Source organism: Centropristis striata, chromosome 18 (assembly GCF_030273125.1).
Source record: "Centropristis striata isolate RG_2023a ecotype Rhode Island chromosome 18, C.striata_1.0, whole genome shotgun sequence".
Lineage (NCBI taxonomy): Eukaryota > Metazoa > Chordata > Actinopteri > Perciformes > Serranidae > Centropristis > Centropristis striata.
This window is the reverse complement of record NC_081534.1, coordinates 6,925,769-6,952,203: the sequence shown is the minus strand read 5'-3', so window position 1 is coordinate 6,952,203 and position 26,435 is coordinate 6,925,769. Positions and strand designations below refer to the sequence as shown.

General features: G+C 40.3%; 1 protein-coding gene across 4 annotated transcripts in view; it reads right to left on the bottom strand.

Moving 5' to 3' along the window:
• The window catches only part of nrxn3b (neurexin 3b), a 367,630-nt gene extending 341,421 nt beyond the window's left edge, over positions 1 to 26,209 (bottom strand). For 2 of the 4 annotated variants that reach the window (XM_059356778.1, XM_059356779.1), the window contains exons 1-4: positions 25,868 to 26,209; positions 19,950 to 21,090; positions 12,261 to 12,278; positions 10,691 to 10,717 (exon numbers count right to left, since the gene is read on the bottom strand). In XM_059356778.1, coding sequence (XP_059212761.1) covers positions 10,691 to 10,717; positions 12,261 to 12,278; positions 19,950 to 20,646 — 742 coding nt within the window. In that variant the 5' untranslated portion in view covers positions 20,647 to 21,090; positions 25,868 to 26,209. The remainder of the gene's footprint in view (positions 1 to 10,690; positions 10,718 to 12,260; positions 12,279 to 19,949; positions 21,091 to 25,867) is intronic. The other 2 variants (XM_059356776.1, XM_059356777.1) reach the window with 2 other exon arrangements.
• Positions 26,210 to 26,435: the final 226 nt, after the last annotated feature.

The following is a 26,435-nucleotide window of genomic DNA, read 5'->3' as shown; positions in this document are numbered from 1 at the left end:
AAAATATTCATGTTTAATAGCAACACTGCATGGTAGTGAGAGTGTTTCATGTCATGTCATGATGAAGATGTACGATTATAATGTGTGTAAACAGATTTTCTATTTGACAGGGTATGAACAGTGCGCATTTTATGTTTGCACAGCAGCAAAGCCGATAATTATAGTTCAAATATTTTCATGCAAACTTATTAAATATTTTGTTGAGGAAGTGGCTTAACCCAGAGCATTATTCTTCTGGTGATAAGCAGCAATGCAAATAAAGATGGACAAATATGTCAGTTACATATTCACATGTTCTCTCACTCCCTCTCTCTCTCTCTCTCTCTCTCTCTCTCTATCCCTCTGTTGCGTAACCACTGACGCACTCATGATCCGTGAAAAAGTGGGAATCAGTTTTGCTCGGTTGATCCCAGAGGTCAGCGGCAGAGAGAGAGAGAACAGAGGGAGAGGAGTAAAGAGAGCGCAAGGCCAAGAGAGAATGAAGGAGGGAAAGACAACCAATCGCCAGGTTGGCATCAGTGAGTCGGTGTATGAATTGTGCATTGTAGCCGACAGTGTGTTGCGAACCTCTGCCTGTTGTCTGGGGAACCAGAGATGCAGGCAATGGCTCGGAGGAAGGGGACAAGAAAGATCAGAGCATAACATGACAGAGAGTAATGTAGAAAACTATAAGCCAAAGAACAAAGGAACAAGGGTGTAATAAAAAAAAATAGAGTGTGGGAAATGACACAGCATAGAGATGGAAAATGGATCGAAACAGAGAAAACATGTAAAGGAAATTAGAAAAAAGAAGACGATCAATACCTCACTTAGATTCTCGTAACAAATGCAAAATCTACTTCATTCCTTAATAACACAGCTTTGAACCAAACAGAATTGCTTGTTACTTTCACTTTCCAGGCCCAATTTTTAACAATTTAGGTCTTGGCAGCTATCGAAACAAAATGTACTCCAACCAATCAGCATCCTTTCAGAAACAATGAGCTGCAGGAGGAAACCCACAGGTGTGTGGGAGGAGGTCTGTGGTTACAGCTCATATTTTCTGACTGCGTGAGTAGCAGCTGGTCAGTGCTGAAATCAATTTGACCAATGCCCTCAATTTTTTGCAACTTTCAAATCCACCTCGAGGATTGTGGTGTAGTTTCAGACTGAATAATGAGGAAATGAGGAGAGGCAAAGTTAAACTCAATTTCAGGGTGAGCGTCTGGCCATTAATAGCCGTTTATCAACAGCACGACCAACGCGTGCCAAGGCCAGTAAGTGCCAGCTGGTGCTCCGAATCCAACGTCTCAGGCAGAGCAGGAAAACCCGTTCCCTTTGCCCCTGTGACACTGTGTGGAGACAAACAAACCAGAACTCTGATGACAAACAGTGCCTGTGTGTATCTCGGGCATTACAAAGGACAATGAAGGACAAATGACTCGTTTTGCAACATGCAATCATGGGTCAGTAGGGTAAGGACTACTTTATAGAAAGGAGATGCTTGAAGTAGTGATGAGACAACGTTTTATTATTTTATTCCTTTTAGCGGTACATCAGCAGTGAATCCTGTCAGCAGCAATTCACAAGATTCACTTATATAGGGCAAAAAAACATTTCAAGACTTCTACTCAAGAATTGCCATGAGCTGCAGTATTCTTTGAAACTGTCCTCAACTCACCTAAACAGATTATTTTTTAAACCACACCAATTCAGCATTGCACTTCTACTATGAAATAGACAGTTTAAAAAAAAAGATAAAAATGTTGCAGCAGAAACAGAGATCTCTGCTTCCAAATTGCATACTTTTAATATACACTGCAGTATGCATACAATTAAGATATACTACTTTGTCATAACATTGCGCCATTGACACTCTTGCTCATTTTGGCTGTGCAGAGGATTGTGGGTCCTTATAGCCAGAAAAGCATGCTGGCTTGCTTACTACAAAATGTGACCAGGTGCAGTAGGGCATCCTGGTATATTTGGCATACTGCATTTGACTTAATACATAATGGATCATTCTAAATAGTATGATAGTATGGGTATTAGAATGCATCCATTGTATTTTTTATTCAACACATTATTCTTCTTGGTCAAAACCTGTCCCATACATTTTGACATTGCTACTCAACCACCAACAGTTTGGTTGCAGATTCTGGGTGTTTTTTGCTTGTATCAGTTATTGTAGTTATGATCTGCTAGCCTCAATAGGAAATAAATAACTTCTAATAAACTCTAGAACTGCAGATTTTTACACACTGAACCTTGTGACATCACTGGAAGACATTTATCAGATGTCGGAACATCTATCTAAATTATCAATATCTGTAAATCTGTTATGGAGTTTGTGCTCAATCAGCGCCCTCACTTGTACAGCAATAAAACACATTTTTCCAATTAAACAAAAGATCTCAAGTTAGTGAATGAGTCACCAAAGTGCAACACACGTCATTGCTGGTTGACACGTGTCATTATATGCCACTAGCAAGTTTTCAAGCTTCATCACACAGCCTCTCTCAAGAAAAGCAAAAACATTTTGCTCCCCAGATCGCCATCAAATAATGCAGCAGTACATCATGCTGTGTGATGCATGTGACACATACACGTTGCAAAAGAACAAATACACTGCAAGTTTCTTTCCTGCAAGAAAACATAACTTTTCTCTTCAATGTTCTTTTGGATAAATAATATATGACCAATCACTATTGTTGAGGGGAAGTATATTTGTAGAATATTGCCCGAAACTACTGTGTAAACACACTGGAAACTGCTAAAAAAAAAAAAAAAAAAAAAAAGCCTTTGCAATGACTATGGCAACCTCCACTGAACTAACCAAAAAGCTCTGAGGAGGATGGACAGAGCTGTACATAAATCCCACTGAAGCCTGGCAGCATCTGTGGACAGGCAGTAAGCACCAGCACTGCATTCCCATCTTGAGCCTGGCTGTGATGTGAGGCTCATGATGTCCACAGTACTTTGAACTGAAGAAACACAAGAAAGAGTAAGGAGGAGGAGGAGAAAGTGAGAAAGGCTAACTGGAATACTGAGGCAGACAGAGATGAATAGGGTGGGACAAAGGCAGGAAGGGGGACAGAGAGAGATGGAGTCAGAGTCAGAGGAAGGGTGACAGGCAGGGAGTGAATATATATAGAGAGGGAGAGTGAAAGGGAGGGAGACAGAGGCAGAAAGCAAAAATCTTTTCTGTGTGAACTTTGCGGCAGGACTTTGAGGGGATAATTAGGGAGAGTGACTCCAGAAGTGGAGAATAAGTTCTCAGCCCTAAGCCTCCATGCAGGGGGATTAGACTCAGGAAGAACTCCTCACTCCCTCCTTCCCTCCCTCATACTCTCACTGCTCTCTAAAGTGGACTCAACCTGCGTGCCAAGTTATGTCCAAAGCAACTATGACAGTATTCTTTCTCCATCCACTCTGGAGTCCAAACAGTTTCATTACAGAATAAGATACCATTCGGTATCATCTCTAGGGGAGTGATACCTCTAGGGATACCTAGAAAGACCGTAGAGTGGCTCATCTCATTTGAAAACTAGGAAATTAGGATTTGATAAAGAGAATACATCCACATATTCATATTCAGTCAAATATAACACCAGAACACTACATGTTGCTGTGATGTTAGAGGACAAGAACCCTATTGAGCATAGAAGTTTAAACTGGTTGCTAAACTTGATACATAAATTGAAGAATTAAAAAGGCCTAGCAGGAAGTAAAGACAAAACAGTTGATATGATTAGCTTATAGTGCGGGAAAATGGTTGAAATAGTTGGAAGTAATGTAAAAATGGTGGAAGCAATCAGCTAAAAGTTGTGATGGCTGAAATAGTTAGCTAAAAGTAACATTAATAGTTAAATGGTTGAAACAGTTAGCTTAAAGTTGCATTAATAGATAAACGGTTGAAATAGTTAGCTAAAAGTGGCATTAATAGTTAAATGGTTGAAATAGTTAGCTTAGAGTTACATTAATGGATAAAAGATTGAAATAGTTAGCTTAAAGTGACATTAATTGATAAATGGTTAAAATAGTTAGCTTAGGGTTACATTAATGGAAAAACGGTTAAAATAGTTGGCTTAGAGTGACATTAATGGATAAAAGGTGAAAATAGTTAGCTTAAAGTAACATTAATGGAGTTAGTTAGCTAGAAGCAAGGTTATTTAAAAAACGACTGAAATAGTTATGTCAGTGTAATGTTAACTGATTAACGATTGAAACAGCTAGCTAAAAGTAATGGTAAATGGTTGAAACATTCAGCTCCACTACTCCAAGGAAGCAGTAATAGTAGTAGCAAGATTGCTGACCAAACCAACTAAAATATTGACAGTTCAACTCAATGTAAAAATGAACAATATCCACTTTTCCATAATGAATAGTGTTGTGCATTTGGATACTATATATTGGGAATTGATGAAGTAGTATGTAAGTTCATCTGGCTGTGGGGGCACCCCAGACCAAAAAAGTTTGAAATTACTGATCTAGAGATCAGGGAGTGCAATTCTGTCAATAGCCTGCAATAATGTCCACTAATAATTACTTTAATTATGTACAGTATATGCAATCACGATGCTCACATTTAATGAGACCATATCAGCAAGCTTTTGTATTAACTTTAACTTTAATTTCAATTCAAGTCAAGTAAAATTCACAGCGACGTTGAGCTTTTGTCACCCATACAATAGGTGGTGATATGTTCAAAGTAAAACCATTAAAGCCACAGGTATTGCTAGCAGCAAGACCTGCAGGCTGTAGCTTAGACTCTCATCTCTGACCTTGGGCTAAATTGTCATACCCTGATGAACACCATCCAGGTGTCCACTGAACACTGCACATCATTGATTAGACATGGGGGAGAAAATAATGATGTCACAAGCCAGTGAGCACAATGTGGGCCTTTATGAACAGGACACCATGGTCAGAGTGCGTTTCACTTTTTTGTTTGTCCTAGGTTAGCAGAAAATTTGCTGAGGGATTGCTTTTGATCGGTACTTTGAGAGCAGGTTAAAGTAGTAAAAAACCTCAGTCAATTGCCAAAATTAAAGATCTTTAAAAGGTGATTTTGGAATAGGTTTGTTCTTACTTATGCCAGCAAAGGAACAATGTAAGTGTTTTGTTATTGCATATTTAAAAGTTAAACACAAAGAAGGAAAAAAAAAATCCTTGTTTCAATATGCTACTTCATATCAACTGCACTTAACACCAACTCTAGCACATCACATCTGGATGCAGCATATGCAACTTGTCTTTGACTGCTTTCATACTCATGATACTATATACTGTACGTACATCCAGTCTCAACATAATCAAAACTAACAAGTGCACATAATTACCTCTGAGTGCAAACACAAGCCTCCTTGATCAGATCTCATTATCTGGATAACACAGATGATTACATTTGGAGTTTTCAGCTGTAAATGGGGTTAACATAACAACTTCCTTACCCCGTTTTATTATTCTTTCCCAAAGCAAAGAATAGGTCCAATTCTGTGAATTCAATAGTTCAATTTGCAACTCAAAGAATATGTGATCTCAAAAACATCTCCAAGTCTCCGAGTCCAACCATCTGCACATATTTCCAGGTTTGAAGTGCAGCAAGTTGCTAACTGGAGCAATGTTGCTAACTGGAGCACGGTCCTTGGTCCACTGCCATGGCTTATAAAAAGTTTGCTATATCGTCCAAGCTATGCATCAAAAAAGTTGCATCTCTGAGCCAGGAACAATCGGGGTCTGGATGATTGCAAGGGACTAAAACTTTTTGGATAGATGCCTCGGGGTTCATGCAGCATCAGCCCCAGATTTGAGTACAGGGATGACAAGGTGCTCCATATTTCTCATTAGAAATATGTGGCCTCTCAACACTGACGCACTCCCCTGGCCCTTTCATCTAAAGCACTCTATCATTTTCCTTCTGTCTTTCTCTCCCTCTTTCGCCTTTGGCCCCCTCCCCCACTCTCTCTAGTCACTCCTCTCGGGTCTATGCTCTAGTCTGTTTTCCCCAGCCTCCCACTTACTGTGCCCTCTGACCACTGTGCCATTTACAGTACATACTGACATGAATCTCATTGCACAGGGACCTGCTCTAAGGAACCTTTTCATTTCACACATCATGATCCTAGTATTTCCCAATAAAAAGGTAATATGTAACATGAATATTGCCTTAGTCACATGTATGTGTGTTTTAGAATCATCTCCTTTTACATCTATCTTCTGATACTGTTATTATTATTTTTTTTTGCAAAGTAATCCTTCGTCAGGGACACAAAAGTCTGGATCCTATCCAAATATCGTTGTAGGGTTAATATAGATATAGAGACATTCATTTGCACTTACACTTAAGGGTGATTCCCCAAAGGTATCCCCAGTCCCCACTCCATCTGATTTGCATGTCCTTGAACAGTTGAAGGAAACTGGAACACCCAGAGAAAAAAAAAAACCCAAAGGACTTCACATAAAAAGGGCCAGCGCTGCAGATCAAACCTGGGTCCTTCTTGTTCTGTTATGCAACAGTGTGAACAACTGAATCACTGTGGGGCCGCTCACTACACACTGATCTGTCTGTGTAAGGGAATTCTGTTTTTGGTTTTACCCCATCCACAGGGAGATTAAGCCTCTAGGGGCAAGGGCAAATACTTGTGGGGTTCCATTGTGGCCATCTGGATAATGGATATGAGAGCAAAGACTTCATCTTTCATGTTATGGTCATTGTTCACAGTCTGATTTGTAAGCCAGAGATGCAAGAATGGAGTTGGAGTTGATAGACGAAATCTATAAAAATTTCAGAAGTAGCCAGTTTAGTTACATTAGTTGGAGCCAACAAAAATCTAAATCGCCGTTAGACGATAGCCAATGGGTTCTGGAGTTTGGAGACTGCATATCGGCAATGCGTTCCATCTCTATTACTCTCTACACAAACCTGCATACAACCAAAGCCCACTCAAACGTGACTGATCAATATTTCTCAGGCTGCATAATTGAATCAAACACACTTCCAAAACCAAAAATATGATCCTGTTGCCATCCATCTGCATATATTTGACCAATACAGGACCACTTGCTTCTGAACAGTGAAGGCAGGAAACATACACACATATCACAAATCAAAATATATAATTTTCCCTTACTTCTTATCAGTCAAAATCCAATTGGGCGTTAATCAAGCCTTTTTCTCAGATCAGCGGTTTCTCAATCATAGAATAGCAACACAAGACCTGTCAAACTTTGGTTTTCTTACAATATAGAAGTAAAGTGCATTAGACAGTATGAGGCTGTACATGGTATCCTACTACAGTGGATGGTGTCAATTTTTAGCAGGACAAAAACCAGAAACACAAAAGTGGATGGAGTAGATTAAAAGTATGTTTGTCTGCTCCAACTTGAGCTGCAAGATGTCCAGCCTTACAACTTGCAGCACTAACTAGTAGCATTACTTGCACAGTCAAGAAGTACATCAAATAGGATTGGTGTTATTGCCATGTCTTCTACATGGATCACCAACTGGAGACGATGCTGATTTTATTTTTTTTTGCCTGGGACAGCTTTAGCCTCACGCCTGGATTCCACTGGATGCGTAACGGCTGCAGATCCGTCGTCGGAGCCGTTACGCACCCATTATAATCAATGTGTGAGATTCCACCGACTGCAGATCCGCTGCGTAATGAGTCCGACAACGCAGGGCCATCCGACAGCCCTCGCAACACTTGCGCAGAGCTTCTATTTTTGTCGGACGACGGAGCACTACGCATAAATTCAGCACAGAGCAGATCGTTCGGGACAGGAAGTCTTGCACAGACACAAAATAAAACACCGGTATATTTTCAAAATAAAATACCTCGGGTTCGCTAACGAGGTCGGCCGGCTCGTTAACAAGCCGGCCGACCTCGTTAGCGCTCGTTAAGACGGAGTCGCTGGATTTGTCTCCAGTCATTAACGAGGAGATGTTGATTATCTTCCAGTTATATCAATTGATTAGGCGTGAATTCGCGAGATCTCGTGCGTCCTCGGGACTCTGCTGTCCGCAACAGCTCCGACACAGACGGATCCGGTGGGTGTTGACGGACTGCGTAGATACGCAGCCGTTGCGGACAGACCCCTGTCGGAGTCGTTACGCATCCAGTGGAATCCAGGCGTCAGTCTGTTACAATGATTTCATCTATGAAGCCAAGTGGATATTTAAGAATCCTGTTTCTAGACTCATATTTAAAAAAGGAGTCAGTTTAACACAATAAAAACTTATACAGACAGTTTTTCAACCAATGCTAGCTCAAATAGCTAGCTAGTGCTGATTAAATCTGCCAAGGACAATTATCATTTCAGACAGTAAACTCAAGCATCCTTTGTTTAAAAAGTGTCTGAGAATCCGTAGCGGTAAATCTGCCCAGTAGTAATTGTTAACTTCAGTATGGGTTGTGCAAGGACGACAAGTTTGACAAGGGTAGCTTGAGAACAGTTGAGTGCACTCACACACACACACACACACGCACCACTGTAGTCAATCTCATTGCAGTCACATTTCAGTCAATTATGTATATATCAAAGCGGGTGATCATAATTCACAGTTTTCCTCCATCTAGCTAAATGAGGCACACACACACATACAATACGCATGACCACACACAACAACTCAGTGTATCACATAGCTTTGATAAATGAATAATGAGGGTATTCTCTGCACGATTGCAATATACAGAGGCCACTGCTATGACCTCATTCAAATGAAGCCAAATGTCAGCTCCAATTTACCAATCAGCTCCTTTTCAACAGACACAGAACTGTCACATCCAATTAAGCACTTACCCACACACTAACGCTTGTATGTGTACACACAAATGCATGTACGCCTCATCTTCACACAGGCGGTTTATCATTAATATATACTCTTAGCAAAGACACTGAATAATCCATTGGGGAGCTGGTACTTATCACTTTAGAATAAAATGTGATAATCAAGTGAAAAATCACTTAGTCTCCAGTTTTGACACCATATTTCTTTTCAACTCAACTCCTCTCAACTGCCCATCCTTCATGTACATGTGGGCGCTCGCTAGCTGGAAAGCATCGAGTCCCCTGTTTTTCGCTTTCTCTGTCAAACACACAGACGAGCATATGCACACATTTAATGAACACATAATGAATGATTAACCAGTGGCGGCACAATCGCAAATTCAACACGCACGCACACACAGCTCTCTGCTCTTGCAGCGCAGATAAGAGTACAGTAGGGAAAAAGGGATTGTTGTACCTTTGTTTCTACCTACAGGTTTTGGAGAGGAGAAAGCATCCGTAGAGATAAAAGAGGGAAGAGTGTCGTCCCGCGCAGAGCACCAGAGAAAGACAGCAAAAAGTGGGGATAAGCTATTGTTAGTCTACAGTGAAGCTCGTACACTGCCAACTGACACTTTCATGCAAAATGTTGACAATCATGCAAATGGTGGAGATTTGGGAGATGGGCACGTAGGCAGCACACAATGGACACATCACAATTTTAGCATGTTTTTTCCATTTTCTTCCCACCTGACAGAGGCACGGCAAAATGTATTTGCATGTCCTTGAAAGAAAGTACGAAAGAGACTACTTGAGGTTGTGGCCAAGCAGGTCATATTTTCAGCTTGGTTTGCTTGTTTGTCGGCAAGATTATGGGAAAACTACTGGCCTGATTTTCATGAAACCTGGAGCTAAAACAAGCCTATTCAGTTTTGGATCTGATTCAAACCACAGGGTGGATACAGAACATATTATTCACTAATTTGTGCTGCAATCATGTGGTGTCAGAATAATTGGAAAAATGAGTGAAAGCCTTGGTCAACTGCTGTTTCAAAGGTCAGGTATGCACATAGTGACTACATAGTGGTTTAGGTTGAGGGAAAGATTGTGGTTATGGCAAATAAACTATAGGGAAGGTTAAGAAACTAAAACACTTCCTTACAGTTACAAAAATAGAAATGCTATGGTTTAAAAGAAATGGTGCCAACTATAAATGTAACATTGCAACAGTGACCTGACGCAAACTGACTCACTAAACAGCCATCCACCACCCCAGCCTTCTCACAATTCCTTTTCCCTTCCCACACTACTTCCTGCATTGGCACTGGATGTAAATAGTGTGCTGCAGATTTGTCAAAAATAAATATAACTGCAAAAGATACTCGTCTGTTTCTTCTACATGTACCTTACCTAACCATGACACTTTCTGTTCCTTATTTTCCTGTTTTCCCTTCTCTACCTCTCAAACCCTTCTTCTTCTTCCTCTAAGCTGTCTCCCCTAATTCCAGTGATTTTCTTATCCTCCCTCCTGCTTCTGATCCTCCCCCCTCCCCTACGCCATCGCTGCAGAGGTCGAGCGGGAACAGTGGAGTGTGTCACTGCATGTTAGCTGTGGAACTGAGAACAGTACACAATTATGTAATACACAAAAACCTGGGTGAACCGCGGGTGAGGAGACACAGAAGCGTAGAGAGAGAGACAGACGAAGGTGAGATGAGGAACATGCCATGCAGCCGTGCAGCCTTCCCCACCAGCGCACACATACACACACAAACCCTCCCACTTCTCTGCAGCAACAATGGGAGCATTGCAACACACAAATGCACACGGACAGGTAGTGAAGGCACAAAGCGTAAAATTACGCCCCAAAACCAAGCCAGGCGGTGAGTGAAAAAAAACAAAAAACAATACAGCTCTATAAAGACAAAGAACAGAATACCTTGCTCTGCCTTCAGGTGTGCGAGGCCTTGAGGAGAAAAAATTCAAAGAGAGAGGGACAGAAAGAAACTTTGAGAACAACACCACACCAATACTACAGTTGTATTGTCATTATGCATGCTTTGCATGATGGCAAACCATGGCTATCACACTAAAAGCAAAGCTTTCCCAAGTGCATTTGAAAGCTTTCTGTTGAAACAGACAAATGACTAATAAAGAGAGCAACACGGTATCTGAATATAAAGTAGCTCTGCTGGTTGTTTACTGAATAAATGTCAATTTTAAATGATAGAACTGGATTACTGGCACATTTGTACTTGCCTTTTAAAACTGAATGCATAAACATATTTTATGTTATACAACTTTATGAAGTGAACAGCTGTTGGTACAGTTAACTAGGGATGCACGATATATATCACGCCAATTAATTATCGCCATTGCAATTTGCAATGTGTGTTCCAAGTATTCCAAGAGGAGTGAGCAATCGGTGCGTTTTAACACAAGTCACCTAAAAAGTTGTGACAAAGACGAACAACAAAGCAGCAGCAGCAGTTAACATTAGCAACAAAATCATGAGACATACAGTCATGGAAAAAATAATTAGACCATCCTTTTTCTTCAATTTCTTGTTCATTGTAATGCCTGGTACAACTAAAGGTACATTTGTTGGACAAATATAATAATAAAAACAAAAATAGCTCATAGGAGTTTAATTTAAGAGCTGATATCTAGCCATTTTCCATTGTTCTGATAATAACCAACTCATTATCAACAAAACCATGGAATATTAAAATGAACAAGAATGTGAAGAAAACAAAGGTGGTCTAATATTTTTCTCCATGACTGTATAGCTTGATGACCAGCCTTATTTCTGTGGTTGAAGAAGGGGAATTTTCTAGCAAATGGCGCATTTGGGAAATCTGTATACTCTCCGAAGCACTTTATAGATGCATCTCTAAATCTGATCAATACAAATGTAAGCGACTGTCTACTATCTGCCCTTTGCCATTGTGTTTTTTCTGCAGACTAAGCAGCCATAGGCTTTCGGTCGTACGCTGGTGGTACAGGTACATTTTCTTAATTGAGGGATGCCTCTTATTTTCTGTTTCTGTTACTTTTGTTTTGTTTATATGTCAGTCAATCTACAGACTAAGCAGCCAGGGCTTTAGAGTCTATCTGTTTGTATTGAGTCCACTCCTTACACTGACATGTCTGGTTTTACAGATCATATCAGTATTTAATTTCAATTATTTGGCAAAATGGTTTATAAAAGCTAATAAAAAGCCAAGGTTTGTGCCGTCAGAAAAAAAAATCAATGAGCACTTGAAAAGTCAGAACTGTTTATTTTTGTTGTGCTAACAATAACTATGCCAGTTAGATCTGATAAGGTCAGAGCTATGAAATATTAAATCATCCACCTTTGCTGCATTCTAGCTTTACCCTCAAATGTGCACAAACCACTCTTTTTGTAACATAAACAAATGTGAAATTATCAGTTATCGTTATTGGCTGGAAAAATCCATATCGTGCATCCCTGCATTTAATCGAAACTACTCCTTCTTGAGACTCACCTGGTTTTCTCTGGACTGCTGTGGAGTTTTTACAGGAAGAGAGAAAGCAAAGAGAAGCACCATATTAGCAACACACACCAGCTGCTTTTGCATGTGGATCTAACATGCAAAACAAACCACACTTCTTAGTACTCCATGTAAGGACCAGATAGTTGCCCCTTGACATGCCTGATCAAATTAACTACTTCAGTGTAAATCCCTGTGGAGAGAAACACATAATTTCATCTGTCCCGCCTTCTCCAGGAATCAGATTGACATTACACCTTTGGCAAACAACTCTTTCACATTTCGAATATCGTTACAGTGACAGAATATTCTGCAACTTGTATCACACAGAGGGCCTCACACACATAAAAAAAGAGACATAAATCCATGAGGATTTATGGTGTTGTGAGGTTTGTGGATCTTGGGATGCTCCTTCTCAGACCCATATCTTTCTCCTCCACCTCCATTTTTTCCCTTTAACCCACCCAATATTTCTTTACACTGCTGACCCAAATTCAACACACCACTTGGGGTTTTCAGAGGAATGCTCACTGTGGGAATCCTGCAGTTCACAGCATTGCATGGCAGAGAAATAAGCCACACATTAAACCTTAGCCCTAGCCCAAACATCCGCACCAGGATCTCACCCGTGGATGACACCTTGTGGGTATCAAACATGCCACTCTGATTTAGGGCACGAGAAAGGTCACTGTGTGGATTCTGTCTCAGTTCTATCTGCATTTATACGTGAGAGCATTAAATCGGTACTAGCATCCCTGCACTGGTTACTTGTCAAATACAGGATTGATTTTAAGGTTCTTTTATTTGTTTAAAAAGCCATACATGGGCTGCCCCCTGTACTGTTCAGAACTTCTCTGCCCCTAGTGGTTTTAATATTTTAATATTTAGTCTTTTATTATTAAAACCTTTTCTTGTATGATCTTATTTTTTTTTTGCTTGTGTTTTAGCTTTGTGGACATGCTATAATATTTATTTTTGTTTTAATGTTTCTACAGCTGTTTTTAAAACTATATGAATAAACTTGATATAATTTGATCTTTATGTTGAGCTGTTAGTCAGAGCCTGACCGATTTATTGGTTGACCGTTATTGTCAAAAAATATTCTGTATCTTTTAGTATCAGCATGTATGTTTTCAACAATGCTTGGGTTGTTTTAGAAATGGTGTTTGCTATTTGTTTTATTTTTATTTTTTCTATTTAATTTTTTTTATTATTTATTAATATTTTATCTTGTATTATTATTATTATTATTATTATTATTATTAATAATAATCATAATCATAATCATAATCATAATCATAATAATAATCATAATACTATTTGTGGGTGCCTTTCTAAACACTCAAGGACACCTTACAATATACAGTTAAAAACAAGCAATTAAATATAAACATTAAAACTGAACATATAGTACCAATATACTTAATATTTAGCTTTCATTTTATTTTTGTGTATTCTTTATATTCTTAGATATTTCTAAAAATTGGTTGACAATGCAATACATCGTATGAATAAAGTATAATGATATTAACTATTCTTTACTAAAGTTATTTGTTTCAGAAATAAGCCTTCTGAGTACCTTGATATAGTCATGTCAGTGCAAAATCCATTTCATGACAGCTCAAAAAATCAGGATATTACCTTATCTCTAATTTGTAACATTTTTCCATTTAAATCAGTATCACAGTCTCAAAAATCCCAGTCGATCAGGCTCTTCTTTTATGCAACAGCATCCCACTTCTTCAGACTCAAACCTTGTGCTGTAACCTAGAAGGAATACTGAGAGATTGCTGTAATCAGAGCCCCTTGAGAGCATCGAAGAATGACAAGAGGAAATTAAACAAATCTTAATCAAGACAGACTACATTAGACATTTTAAGTGTGGGCTCTAATGCACAATATATGATATTCATTTAGCTCAGTGTTGTGCTTTGATCTCTGCCTAGGATACACGGCGGCCTGGCCTGTTTCCCACAACTGGATATGAACTGTTTCGTTCTCTGATAGCAGTAATAATCCTTGTAATATGTTCATTTTAATAAACTCCACACAGGACATGAGTATCATTTGAGAGGCGGTGAATGCTGTAGAAGATGCTGGTGAGGGAGAAGTGAGGATTTTTTTTTTCTTTTCTTCTTTGGGGAGTCCAAAATGGCTGCTACTTCTCCTCCCACACGAGAAGGATGACATTGGGAATGAAAAGGGAAGGACAAAGCATGGAAGTAGGGGGGGAAGGGAGATAGTGGCCAGCTGATGGACAGTGGCACAGTTCTGGGGGACTCAGGACCCCTGAATGTACTGTATGTGCTTGAATGAGCAAGCACACTTCCTCTGACGGTGCAAATGCTTGCACTCGATAAGTGTGCATATACTGTGTGTGCATGCTTGCGTGTTAAACGCTCAGTTTCCCATGTAGATAAAACCCTTTCTCTTGATGCGACAGCACCCAGAACAAGCCAATGTGCTGTGGAGGACATGTGGTCCAAGCGTAATCCCCTGCTCTATTTTACCAGCAGCTTCACCACTCAAATCCAAACATAATTTTCAGCTTGGGCACCAGACACAAATGCCCTCTGCACTGGAATCAGGCAAGTCCCTGCACCATTTTTTCCTTTTTTTCCCCCTGACCTACTTTTTATAGTAAGATTATTGTAACTGTCATTTTTTCCATGTCTGTTTATTAATCCCCAGAGCTAAGCCCGAAGGCACCATTTTAGCACTTGCTTAACAGTTTGCTTGCCCTAGCCTTCAATTACTAGCCTTCCATCAAACCAGTGAATATTTTTTAAGCAAAAGGGGCCTTAAAGTGTTCATTACAAATGCAAGATGTGGGATTGCGACAGAGGAAATGGTAGAACGTTTTACATATTCATTAAACAATCCAGTGTAGCTTTTAATAACCTTGACCTTATGCATATCTTATTGTTAACTGGAAAACCCTAAGGTATTCAAGAGACTTCATAATGTCACCCCCATTAATTTAATTGAACAGAATGAGGGACAATATCCAGATCATTACCATAAAAGATACTGATATTTGCACAGCTAATAACAGGAGCTGAATCAAGTCGATATTAAAGATGACTCCGCAGAAAGAAGTAGCTTAAGAGTTATCAGCGGCGCACACGTCAAAGGGGCCGGAGTTACAGCAGCGGATTTGCCTGCCAAAGTCGACACGTGTGGGGAGCGGAGTGGTGAGTGGTGTCTAATTTCAGCTCATTGCCCTGACACAGTTAGTCACACTGATACATCCTGATCCACAAGGGAGGAGAAACGGAACATGTGTTTTATGGCCAACTGTTTGTGGTGCTAAGCTGCTAGCCGAGCTGGACGCTTTTGGGAAGAGCTGCAGGAGCTCAGAGAGAGACAGGACTGTCTCGTGATTCTCGCCTTGGTGAGAACAATGCACAATGCTTCAGCAGTCAGCAAACCTAGCTATTCTGTGATGTAAGAATAGGTTTGGGGAGTAACAGAATACATGTAACGGTGTTGTGTTGGGGTCTGTTACCGCCGCAAAAGTGTTTTTCTCTGATGACAAAGATGATATCGCCCACCTCTGTGCTAAATTTCGTACAGATTAAGATAGGGGAAACACATATCAACTGGAAGTGGTCTTTAACACAACACCAGAATAAGTTTATTGCAACTTACTGGAGTGTGGAGTGTTAACATTAAAGAAGGCTGACGTTAGCAGACATTCAAATGCGCATAATTATGTGACAGCCAAGGCATTGCAGGACGCTGGAATGTAGTTATATTGTCACTGACTTTCTCTCTCGTTTGAGGTCACTTCTCCTCTGCCCTCATGTGTTTTCCGCCTTGTGTGATTACCTGCCCCACCCCTGATTGCGTTCACCTGTTCCCTATTATCCAGCCTCCCCTGTGTTAGTCTGTGCTAGGTCACCAGGTAAACAGAAAGTGTTTCTTAATGTTAGTCTCTCCCTGACCTGTACAGGTATTTTTGGAAATAAACCAAGCCTTGCATGTTTTTGTTAATTATAATTTTTTTCTAGCTGGACAAGTAAAGACTTCAAAAAATGTCTTTGACTTTCTATTGGGTTATTTTCTTTGTTGGTTCCTGTAAGCTTAATACCATCTAGTCACCAAAAACAATCTTCTGAATATCCCTTAATCTTCTCAATATTACTGCTATCTAAATGTAGGTCACTTTGGGGCACATCAATGCCTGACACACCTTTTTCAGTTTGGGATATTTTACAACTACTACTACATATTAGAAATAAAACAATAGCAAAATTACTATTTCACTGATATTGTTGTAGTGTTTTTTTATTTTATTTTATATATTATAACCTGTGATCTAACTCTGGAAAACAGCGTTAAGTAATAGTTATAGGGTTAATGAAAGTTCAATTACTTTACTATTGTGAAACTTGGATTGGAATAATTCTAATTGCGCAACAGGTAATTAGTAATTGTATGGGAATTAATCTTTAAAGTAATCCTCCCATTCCTGTAGAAATTCACACCCAGAATAGGAAAAAAGTGTCTAACTGGATGTCTTTTAGCACAAGCAGAGCAATAGGTTCTAGTCTGCTTCCACATCCCATTTTTCTCATTTCTCATCTCACATGTTAATTCTGCTCACTCCTCATATTCCCCTTCTAGGCCAGTGGGCTAGCAGGCTACTATTAGGAAATACGGCTGGCAAAATGCTTCCAAGGCCCAGTCCACTCAGTCAGTCAGCCATCTGCCCATTTTAACGAGCAGCTCCGGGGCCTTGTTGCTCCCTCTCTACTTAATGTGTGTGTTTGCGTGCACGCCTGTAGATTCAAGTGTGTCTGGGTGTGTGCATGCGCGACCCGGGCCATGCAGCCTGATAATGTAACATATAAATATTCACAGGTTTGACAGATTGCTTTCATTGCTCATTAATATACAGCATAATCAACAGTATGCCGACAAAGACAGGTGTGCTAAGCAATTGTTCGCCTAACTGCAACCAAATGGTGATGCAATGCTTGAGGGTTGCTTGAACAACAAGTATTACAACACTTGTAGACATTTGGACATAACAATAAAAAAAATCCTGCACTAGTTTGCCATTAGACAGCTTCAATTGACGGTGGTGTTTGTGCAGGCATTTTCTGTGCAAATTAGCCATCTCTGTTCTCATTATCCTCCTAATTATGGTTCCCTGTCTCTGTGGCATAATCAACAATCAGCCACATCAGTTAATGCGAAGGCAGAAAGGAGCAGCACTCAGATCAGCTGGGGAGCCAACATGACTACTCTTCCTGCGTCGCTCTTTTATTGCTTGAGAACAGAACAAGATGGAGAGAAGGTGTGCGAATAGATGCGTGTGTTAGAGGGAAACAGAGAGGAAGTCAGGAGGGGTTAGTTCTTGTCCAACAGCTGACCTCCTGGGACAAATTGGGGTACAACAGGCCTGTGGTGAATTCACTCGTCACACTTGCTCTGCCCTAGGGCTGAGATATGACCATCTCTTTCCTTGTCCAAGCTGTCTGGCTGAGCGCACTCTTAAAATCTTGGTTGTTTTAACACGAGGATGTCACAGCTCCCCTGTCAGCTCTCAGGCAGCTCTCAGACAAATGGACCTCCTCCTCCTCCTCCTCCTCCTCCTCCTCCTCCTCCTTCTCCTCCTCCTCCTCCTCCATCGACTGTTCAACAGAGGCAATGAGCGAATGGGATGAAGCGAAAAGGGGGCATGTCCAGTCCGTCCGCTTGACTGCTCTGCAACCAGCACATCGCGTGCTGTCCTGAACAATGCCACAGGCTAACGCTTGGGATTTAAGCTCCAAACAGCTTCGTTTGAGCAGCAAAGGATGGGACATATTATGAAACCAAGTGCAGCAAAACCGCTGCACGAAAAAATCTAAAAATGCTTATTTTAAACGCATGCCATGGTGACAAATTACAGCATGTTAACTGTATCAGACACAGTTTAAAATAGCTTGCAAACAGAATTCAGTGAACATTCCCCTGATTTTTTGGCAAAATGGAGTCATCCCTAAGCCATGTCAGTGTGATTTAGACAGGCAGGAAGTGGGTCAGCAGTGGAGGAAATTTGACATGGGTCTGTACACACAAAGTTATCTATTAGAGTCCATACACATGAAGAAAAGAGTTAAGCATGTAAGATTATGGTGGGGTTTTGTATTCTCTTGTCTTAATATGAAAAATTATTTTATTTTTTGTTGTGGAAGATGCAGAACTAAGTTATTCTTGGCATCAGCTGGCATTGATCTCAAGGCTTTAAAGATTGGTATGTTTTGAAAGATGCAGGTTTGAACATTACGCAGCCTTTAACCAGCAGCAGCAAGGCCATACAAAAAAGTAGTTCACTGTACAGTAGAAGCAAAAGTGATTTTTAAGTATTTCCTAGAGAGGGAGGCAGGGACCAGTGGCAGCTTGTAAAGTGGGTGCTGCATTATATCACTGTCACTGGGCCATTTGAGAGTATACACTCGTATTAGCTGAAAAAAATATAGTATGCCTATATCTTTAAAGGTGTGGAGATAGAACAGAACATTGTCAAAGAGCTGCATCTCATTACACTCCCCCCAAAAAGAGATGACCTTGGCACAGAAGCAGAGGAAAAATAGATGAAGTTGTTTCTCATCCAAACACTGTGTGTACCTTCAGGTCCTTGCACCACCTTTCAAGAGCTGAATACATTTAACGGAGAAAAGAGAACTGAGTTTTGTAATTTTAGTCATATCAGCTAATACCATATCCACCGCTTCCTCATCAAAAGTAATAACTGTGAAGGCAGAGGAAATGCTGAGCACATCACCTCCAATTTAACTCCCACATGAAATAGGAGGACTTTCCAAAAGAAGCTGTAAAAGCAACAACCCACAAAGAAATGTACTGATTCTATGTCCTGTTTAAATTGCATTAAATCACATGAGAGTATAACTGCCTGTGCTTCATTCTAATTATGCAGTTACATAAATGCTAAACTGTAAAAGAAGTATGGATATTAAATCTACTTTCAGCATAGGGCTGGGTGATATAACAACAGTGTCTCAATGTCCCAAAAACATTTGGACAACACTTTACTTTGGATTGGTCCGGGCCTCTTTTACCCAAACTAGCATGAACCGCAATGACCCACCTCGTTGAATCCACTCCGCAGACTGGGTAAAAATTATATTGAGTTTAACATGAGACTGTGGCAGGAACAAACGGTAGCAACCAGCCGATGCTGCTGCTGAATTCAAATCATATCATTTCAATTTGCTTTTTCCGTCAGTGAAGAGTGCAGTTTAGAGGTAACTATTTTCACCGGAGAGATTTAATTATGTCTGACTTCAATGGATATCTGTGCAGAAAAATCTGGCATTACACATTACAGAAAACCCAGATTGTGATATATTTTTATCGAAAAATAAAATGACCGATATAGGGATAAAGATAGTGGCTATATCACCCAGCTCTATTTTAGCATGTATAGACATTTATGGTTTAGCAAAAGCAACAAGCAATATGATGATATCAACAATATGTACATACATATGGTGCAAAAAGCAAATATGAAAGCTAAATAAAACTTTTTTTTCGGTTTACCTGGAGGCAGACGGCAAACCAGCTGTTAAGTCTGTTCTAAATTTGTAAGGAATCCCTGTGAATTTTTAAAAAAGATTTTAATCAATATTCAGCGCTTGACACAGAAAGCTCCTGAGCCAGCCCTCTTACCTTCAGTGCAGTATCGACCTACATATCCAGTTTTGGAGCAGTCACAGTAGGTTTCTCCATCTGCCAGCGAGCAGATTCCGCCATTCTCACAGGGGTTCTCTGTGCAAAGGCCCATCATCTCCAAGCGAACTTTCTGACTATTGATGAGCGTGGGCAGCTTACTTCCATAACTGAGGTCTGTGATAATTCCCTTGAATGGTGGTAGCTCACGGACCGAGGGCAGGGTTATGGCAGATGTGCGGATGTCCCCTGGGAGCCCTCCGAGGAAGAGGTCGCTAACAATCTTCATAAAATGTCTCTGGGGCCGCACCTCTTCCGTCTTGGTCTGGCCATCCACAGCCAAGCCAGTCCGCAAATTGTGCCTGTTGATGGCGGCGAAGTGCCAGCGGCTGTCGTTGACCATCTTGTCAGAGGTGATGGTGGTCTCTGCACAGTCGATACTGACGCGAAGCTGCATTTTACCCTTGGATACAGTGAGAAGCAGAAAGTCGCAGAAGCCACCGTCATCGAAGTAGATCAGCAGGCCTTCCGATTCTGAAGTCTTGAACTGAAATGTCAGGTCACTTCTGGAACTGGCGTCCCAGCGCAGGTAGCGAGCCCACTGACCTTCAGAGCCAGTAAACTCCAAGCCTACGCTCAGGCCCAGCACGGTACTTAGCAGCAAGAGGACATGACCAGGTAGGCTGTTGGGATTCATCGTAGTGAATAACAGGATGCAGCAGAAGAGGGTTAGAACTGGGGATAGATCCTCAAAGTGATAATAACATCTGATTCTGGCTGCGTTCCAGGGTTTATCTGCTGAATGTTATATTCCACATAGATAATTTAACAGTCAAGCCAAGAATGCAATATCCGTTTTTTTATTTTTGAGGCAGATCTAATGTTGATAATGGACGGAATGTAATCTTCTCAGCCAATTCTATGAGGAGATATATGGAAAATATCCAATTTCCACACCAAGTGGACAGGTGAAAGTGCTAAGATGAATGGGATCCTTAGTAAGTTTTGTCAGTGATTCAGAGCTGCATCTTGCGATTTTTCTTTGAGGCGACTTCCTGGATTGAAGCACATAACCTTCATCGTTGGTCCAGTTCCGTGCCCCATGGTTTGACCTCCAGCTTCGGACACACCTTTGACAGAACTGCAGAAAAATAGACATCAATTTAAGCATCATGTTTTTCCATGTCAATTGGCATGAATAATAAGCCACGTGCAAATAAAGTAAAGGATATACTTCCCTAATAATAAACACAGAAACTTAAAAGATAAACAATTCTCATTATATCCAATATATTTGCTCATCATTTGAGATAATTTGTAAAACTAAGAAAAGTTCCAATTTGATTGACATTGTGTGAAAGAGGTGTTAATTAAACCCTGAGGTCATTTTAAGACAGCATTTTGCACTGTTTTAATACATTATATTAGCATATTAGTGTAATTAAGTCAGTTCAAATAAGGGGAAAAAATGAAAGCAGTGCAAGCGTTTGTGCCAACAAATTAAGTTAAATATTCAGCAGAGCCTTACAAACAAACAAAATCATGACTATGTGTTTACATCAAGCTCTAAGAGGATACTGAAAGAAGCACTCAATGCAGATTTGCCTCTCCATGTGGCCAATAACTACATCTAAATAACCACTGATAACACCCATTCTAGCTTTACGAGTATTTTATGCAGGGTTCCATTTCTACCAATTACCCATTTTATTTGAAGATCAACTCAAATGGTCGTTCAGAGATTAAAAGCTTTACTTTAAGAGTAAAATTCTGATGAAGTGGTAGCACAATACGGACATTTTACAAGAAAAAAACAGACTGTTGTTGCTGATTCTGTGATGAGTGAAAATCCATTGAGGTGAGCCAGAACATGTGTTAAGCCTCAAACGTTAGCCTGCTATCTGTAAGGGTCTGCTGGGATCCTGATAAATATGACTAATTATCCACCGCCACTCTCTCTCTCATTTGCATGTCTTTGGGGGATTACAATCATAAACAGCTATTCAGAAAGATGTTAGGATGGTACCACTTCATATGGGAATGCCATCACTATTAACAGTTTTTACATTTTCTGCCAGTGAATGCATATTCAAATTATTTTCATCAGCAAAACTGGGTTGACACTGGTATGGAATATTAACTAGCTCGCTGGCCTTTGCTTCCTACACCTGTACTCACTTGGTTCTGTTTAAATTTGCTCAGCAGAGCTAGAAATGATTCACATGGCGAAACCTTATATGTGTGTGTACTCTTCCAGCCCTTTGCCCTTGCAATTGTTTTGGCAGTGGGCTGCCCACCAGACAAATGCATTGTCCAATCATGACAGTAGCACAGAACCATGCAACACAATAGGGCCTTTAACCACCTGCCCTGAATAGTTAATCTTGCTGCAGCAGGCGGGCTATTGAATTCTAGTAACTGATACCTATGCTAATGCACTGTGTGTGCACGCATGTGTGTCCCTGTGCAGGCGTGTGCATGTGTGTCTCTCTTGACAACACTGGGTTGCCCGGCTGGATCATTGTATTTGTCTTAAAAGTGACTCAGTGAGACAGCAGAGAGGTGAAAAGGTTCTGTGTAGTGAAAATAAACCTGAACGCAGCTGTGTCAATCCAACCCACATACTACAGAGATGTTGTGTGTGTTGTGTGTCCCTTCAATAAGCAAAGCTCAATATGTCCATGAAACCCGAGACTCCAGCCTTCTATGAAAATTGGCCCTGGCTTCTATTCAATTAACACGACTTATTGTGTGTATTGCCTAACTGAGGTATCAGGTGTCCCTGTGAGCCATAGATGTGACAGGGAATGCTAACAATGCTAACATGTTTCCTGTCAGTTAACTAAAGCGCTAATGGGGACTTCATTTCCCCAGAGAGTTACAATTACGTCATTTAAACCCCATATAGATTTTTTAAAATTACACTATAATGGCGGTTGACAAGAAAAGTACTTGACATTTGACAAACTTATAGCCTTATTAGCAGTGGTGGAAAAAGTATTCAGATCCCTTACTTAAGTAAAAGTACTGATACAACACTGTGAAATTACTCCACTACAAGTAAAAGTCCTGCATTCAAAACTTACTGAAGTAAAAGTACAAAAGTATCAGCATCAAAATGTACTTAAAATATCAAAAGTAAAAGTACTTTTTATGCAGAATGGACCCACTTGGATTGTTTTATATATTCTAAAAATATATTGGTGGGTTATTATTTTTGATGCATTTATGTACGGACCGCTTTAATTTTCCCAAGGTAGGGCTCATTTTTACTACTTAATATACTCTTATGATGTTCAATTTAAAACATGTTAGCATGTTAGCAAACATTTCATATTAATTATGTTTTTATGTTAAATCTTGAACTGAAAAGTAACTAAAACTGGCAGCTAAATATAGTGGATTAAAAAGTACAATATTTGCCTCAAAATGTAGTGAAGTAGAAGTATAAAGTAACATAAAATGGAAATACTCAAGTAAAGTACAAATATCTCAAAATTGTACTTAAGTACAGTACTTGAGTAAATATACTTAGTTACATTCCACCACTGCTTATTAGTGTTTCTACCATCAACTATCTTACTTACCATCAAAACCGTCCGCCTGCTAGCTAGTCTGTAGGCCAGGGTTATTCAAGTATAATTTCAATTGGGCCAGATTTTACTGCTGAACTACAACTATAAGACATAGTTTCACAACTAAGCGCGACATTGCCTGTATGTACTAGGCTACGCCGAGTGTTGCATAAGGCTGAAGGCTTGCCAAATGTGTGTTTTCTTGGTTTTTCTCTGCTTTTCTGGTTTGACCATGACCTGGGCCACGTGGTGGTTGCTCGCGGGCCGCCATTTAATTAGGCCTGTCAGGCTAAGCTAAATGAGGCTAATGTAGTGAAATTCAAAATTTCAGATGAAACATATTGCTAACACATTTCTTACACAATCTTGTTATGAAACATGCCCTTCAGCTAACCCCACGCTCTATAACACCCTTAGTAGTCCACATTCTAGTGGACAAAAAAGCAAAATTAATAAGCTATTTTGGGCAACTTAAATAAGTATGTATGTTTAATTAGCATGAACACAAACTAGCTTTTCTCCTGTATGCTAATTGAAAACGTCACGTTTGGCCACGCATATGAAAATAAAGGGAATATCTCCCTTATAAGTCCTCAACCCTCAGCAGTAACCTGTCGTTGTTCTTGATAGTTATAAGCATGCAAGAATAAGCACATATTTTCCGGGATATACATATACATTGAATTATTAAACAGAGCAGGATATGAGATGACCTGCACGGGATACCGTCACTGACTGGCCATAAATGATGCATCGATGCATCCAGCTTTGGTGCTGCAGAGTTATTGACATGTTTTGTAATATAGCCTAGCCCCCATCACACACTGGAGACCCCTCTATCCCACGCTGTGCTCCCTGTCTATCACGCTTCAGCCCGGAGGAACGATTTAATCCGACATCAGTCACAGCAGACAAGGGTAGCCTACATTGGGAGTGTGTCCGGACCTGCTAGTCTACTGGTTAGACAAAATGAGGTCCAGGGACAACCTGGGGGGCTTTTGGGGGGGCATCAAGCGGTCACCAGAAAAAAATCATGAATAAAAATAATATGCATTTACATTTTAGAATTTGCATTCAGTAGACAATGACAAAACGTGTTTTTTTGTGTCTGTGGTCATTTATCACATGTAACTTCACCTTTAAATAAATAATTTAAACCACACAAATCATAATCACATGGTTCATTCGGGATGAATAAGACTTATTTGGGGGGTCAAACACATGAATGTCTGCCTGAGTGAGGTACAACGTGACACCACCAGGCCTGTATCGTCATAGAATGAATAGACACGTTATAATTGCTCCTTCTGTCTGCCACCCATTGAACATCTTTGCACTATTCTGTTTTTTTTTCTCTTTAGAAATATTATCGCATTTAACCATTTAAGCTTCATTTCAGCAAATACAACAATTTAAAAGCAAAATTATGTAATTTTATAAACATTAAATATTATTATAAAAGCTAACAATCCCCAGGGAGAATACATGTGGGCACTGTTAACTCTGCAGTAAGCAGCAAGACATAAGTTCTTGCATGAATATTAAATGATAGTGATGATAGTCTCTATTAAAAGCCCCCTAGGGTCTGTCAATCCCACATGCTTTCACAAAATGAGTGCAATAACCACCGTTGTTGTAGATCATAATTTTTAAACACTTTGTGGAATATTTGCAAATCTCCAACTCGAAGAAAAGCGCTCAAAAGCGACAAGAAATCCGACCCGCAGCCCTGCACCGATGAATAAAACAGCGGGCAACATTTTCCAGCAGCGCTCCAGCTTTCCCTCTGCTCCTCGCACGGTGGCAGTCTGACTGTTGCTCAGGGGTTTACAAGCCCCTTGCTCCACAAATTACGAAGCGAAATGTGATCAGGAGTCGTTTTTATAGTATCTGTAAGGAATCATTTGTGAAATAGGAATAAGTTCTTTGCATTTTCTATGTTATCGGACGGAGCTGTCCCCACTGAGAGTCGCGATCCACCGAGCTGAAACTTTCCGTCTCAACGCTCCTCACTGATTCACCACAAATATAATCGTCACAATGTCAGCACCGATAAGCCAACGTGCTCTCTTGAGATGTATTTTTCCCCCCTCAAATCACCCCCTCAGTCTGTGGTTAAACTGCGGTGGAGAGCTTTTAAACTAACCATCCAAACCATCCCATTGCGCTTAAATCCCCCATCTCAACACAAACTCACCAATTCCATATCACAGAAAGGGGAAATTCTTGCAAATAAACTTCAGAATCACACAACATAAGTACCTTCATACAACACCGAATGCATAAGGGGACAGATAAAAAATAAAAACACATACGAATAGCCTAGTTTTAATTTGCTCCTACCTTTTCGTGCAGTGAGGCGATTCCGGACGGATAAAGCTTATGTATAAATATCGCAAATTATAACAATCCAGAGCAAAATTCCATCCAGAAACCGTAGTATTTTAATTTATAGTCAGCCCGGGGCAGCGAGATGCTGATGCTGGTGATGAGGAGGTTATTAGAAGTGAGGCGCGGTGGAGGGAAAGGCAGCGGTCCTCCTTCCCCCGGCTCAGTGAACGCGCATCTCTCAGCTCGGCTCACTCAGCGCAACTGATGATGGGCCCCTGGATTTCTCCCACACTGACGCGCTGACCCGCCTTCTACACAGTACTCTGCACAGTGGGGAAAGAATCGTTTAAATTGGAGAGAGAGTACAGGGGAAAATAGCCCCACGAGACAAATTACTAATAATGGAAAATCTTTCTTCCTTATTCTTATTCTTAGATAGGGTTTTTTTACTGCTATTGTGTGCTGGAATTATGAGTAGGACAGGGCGCACAGGACGTGCCCAGCACATGCACACTGAGTGCCCACTGCATGACAGAGATTTTTTTTTATTTTTAGCTTGCTCATTTTGAGTGGTTTGTCT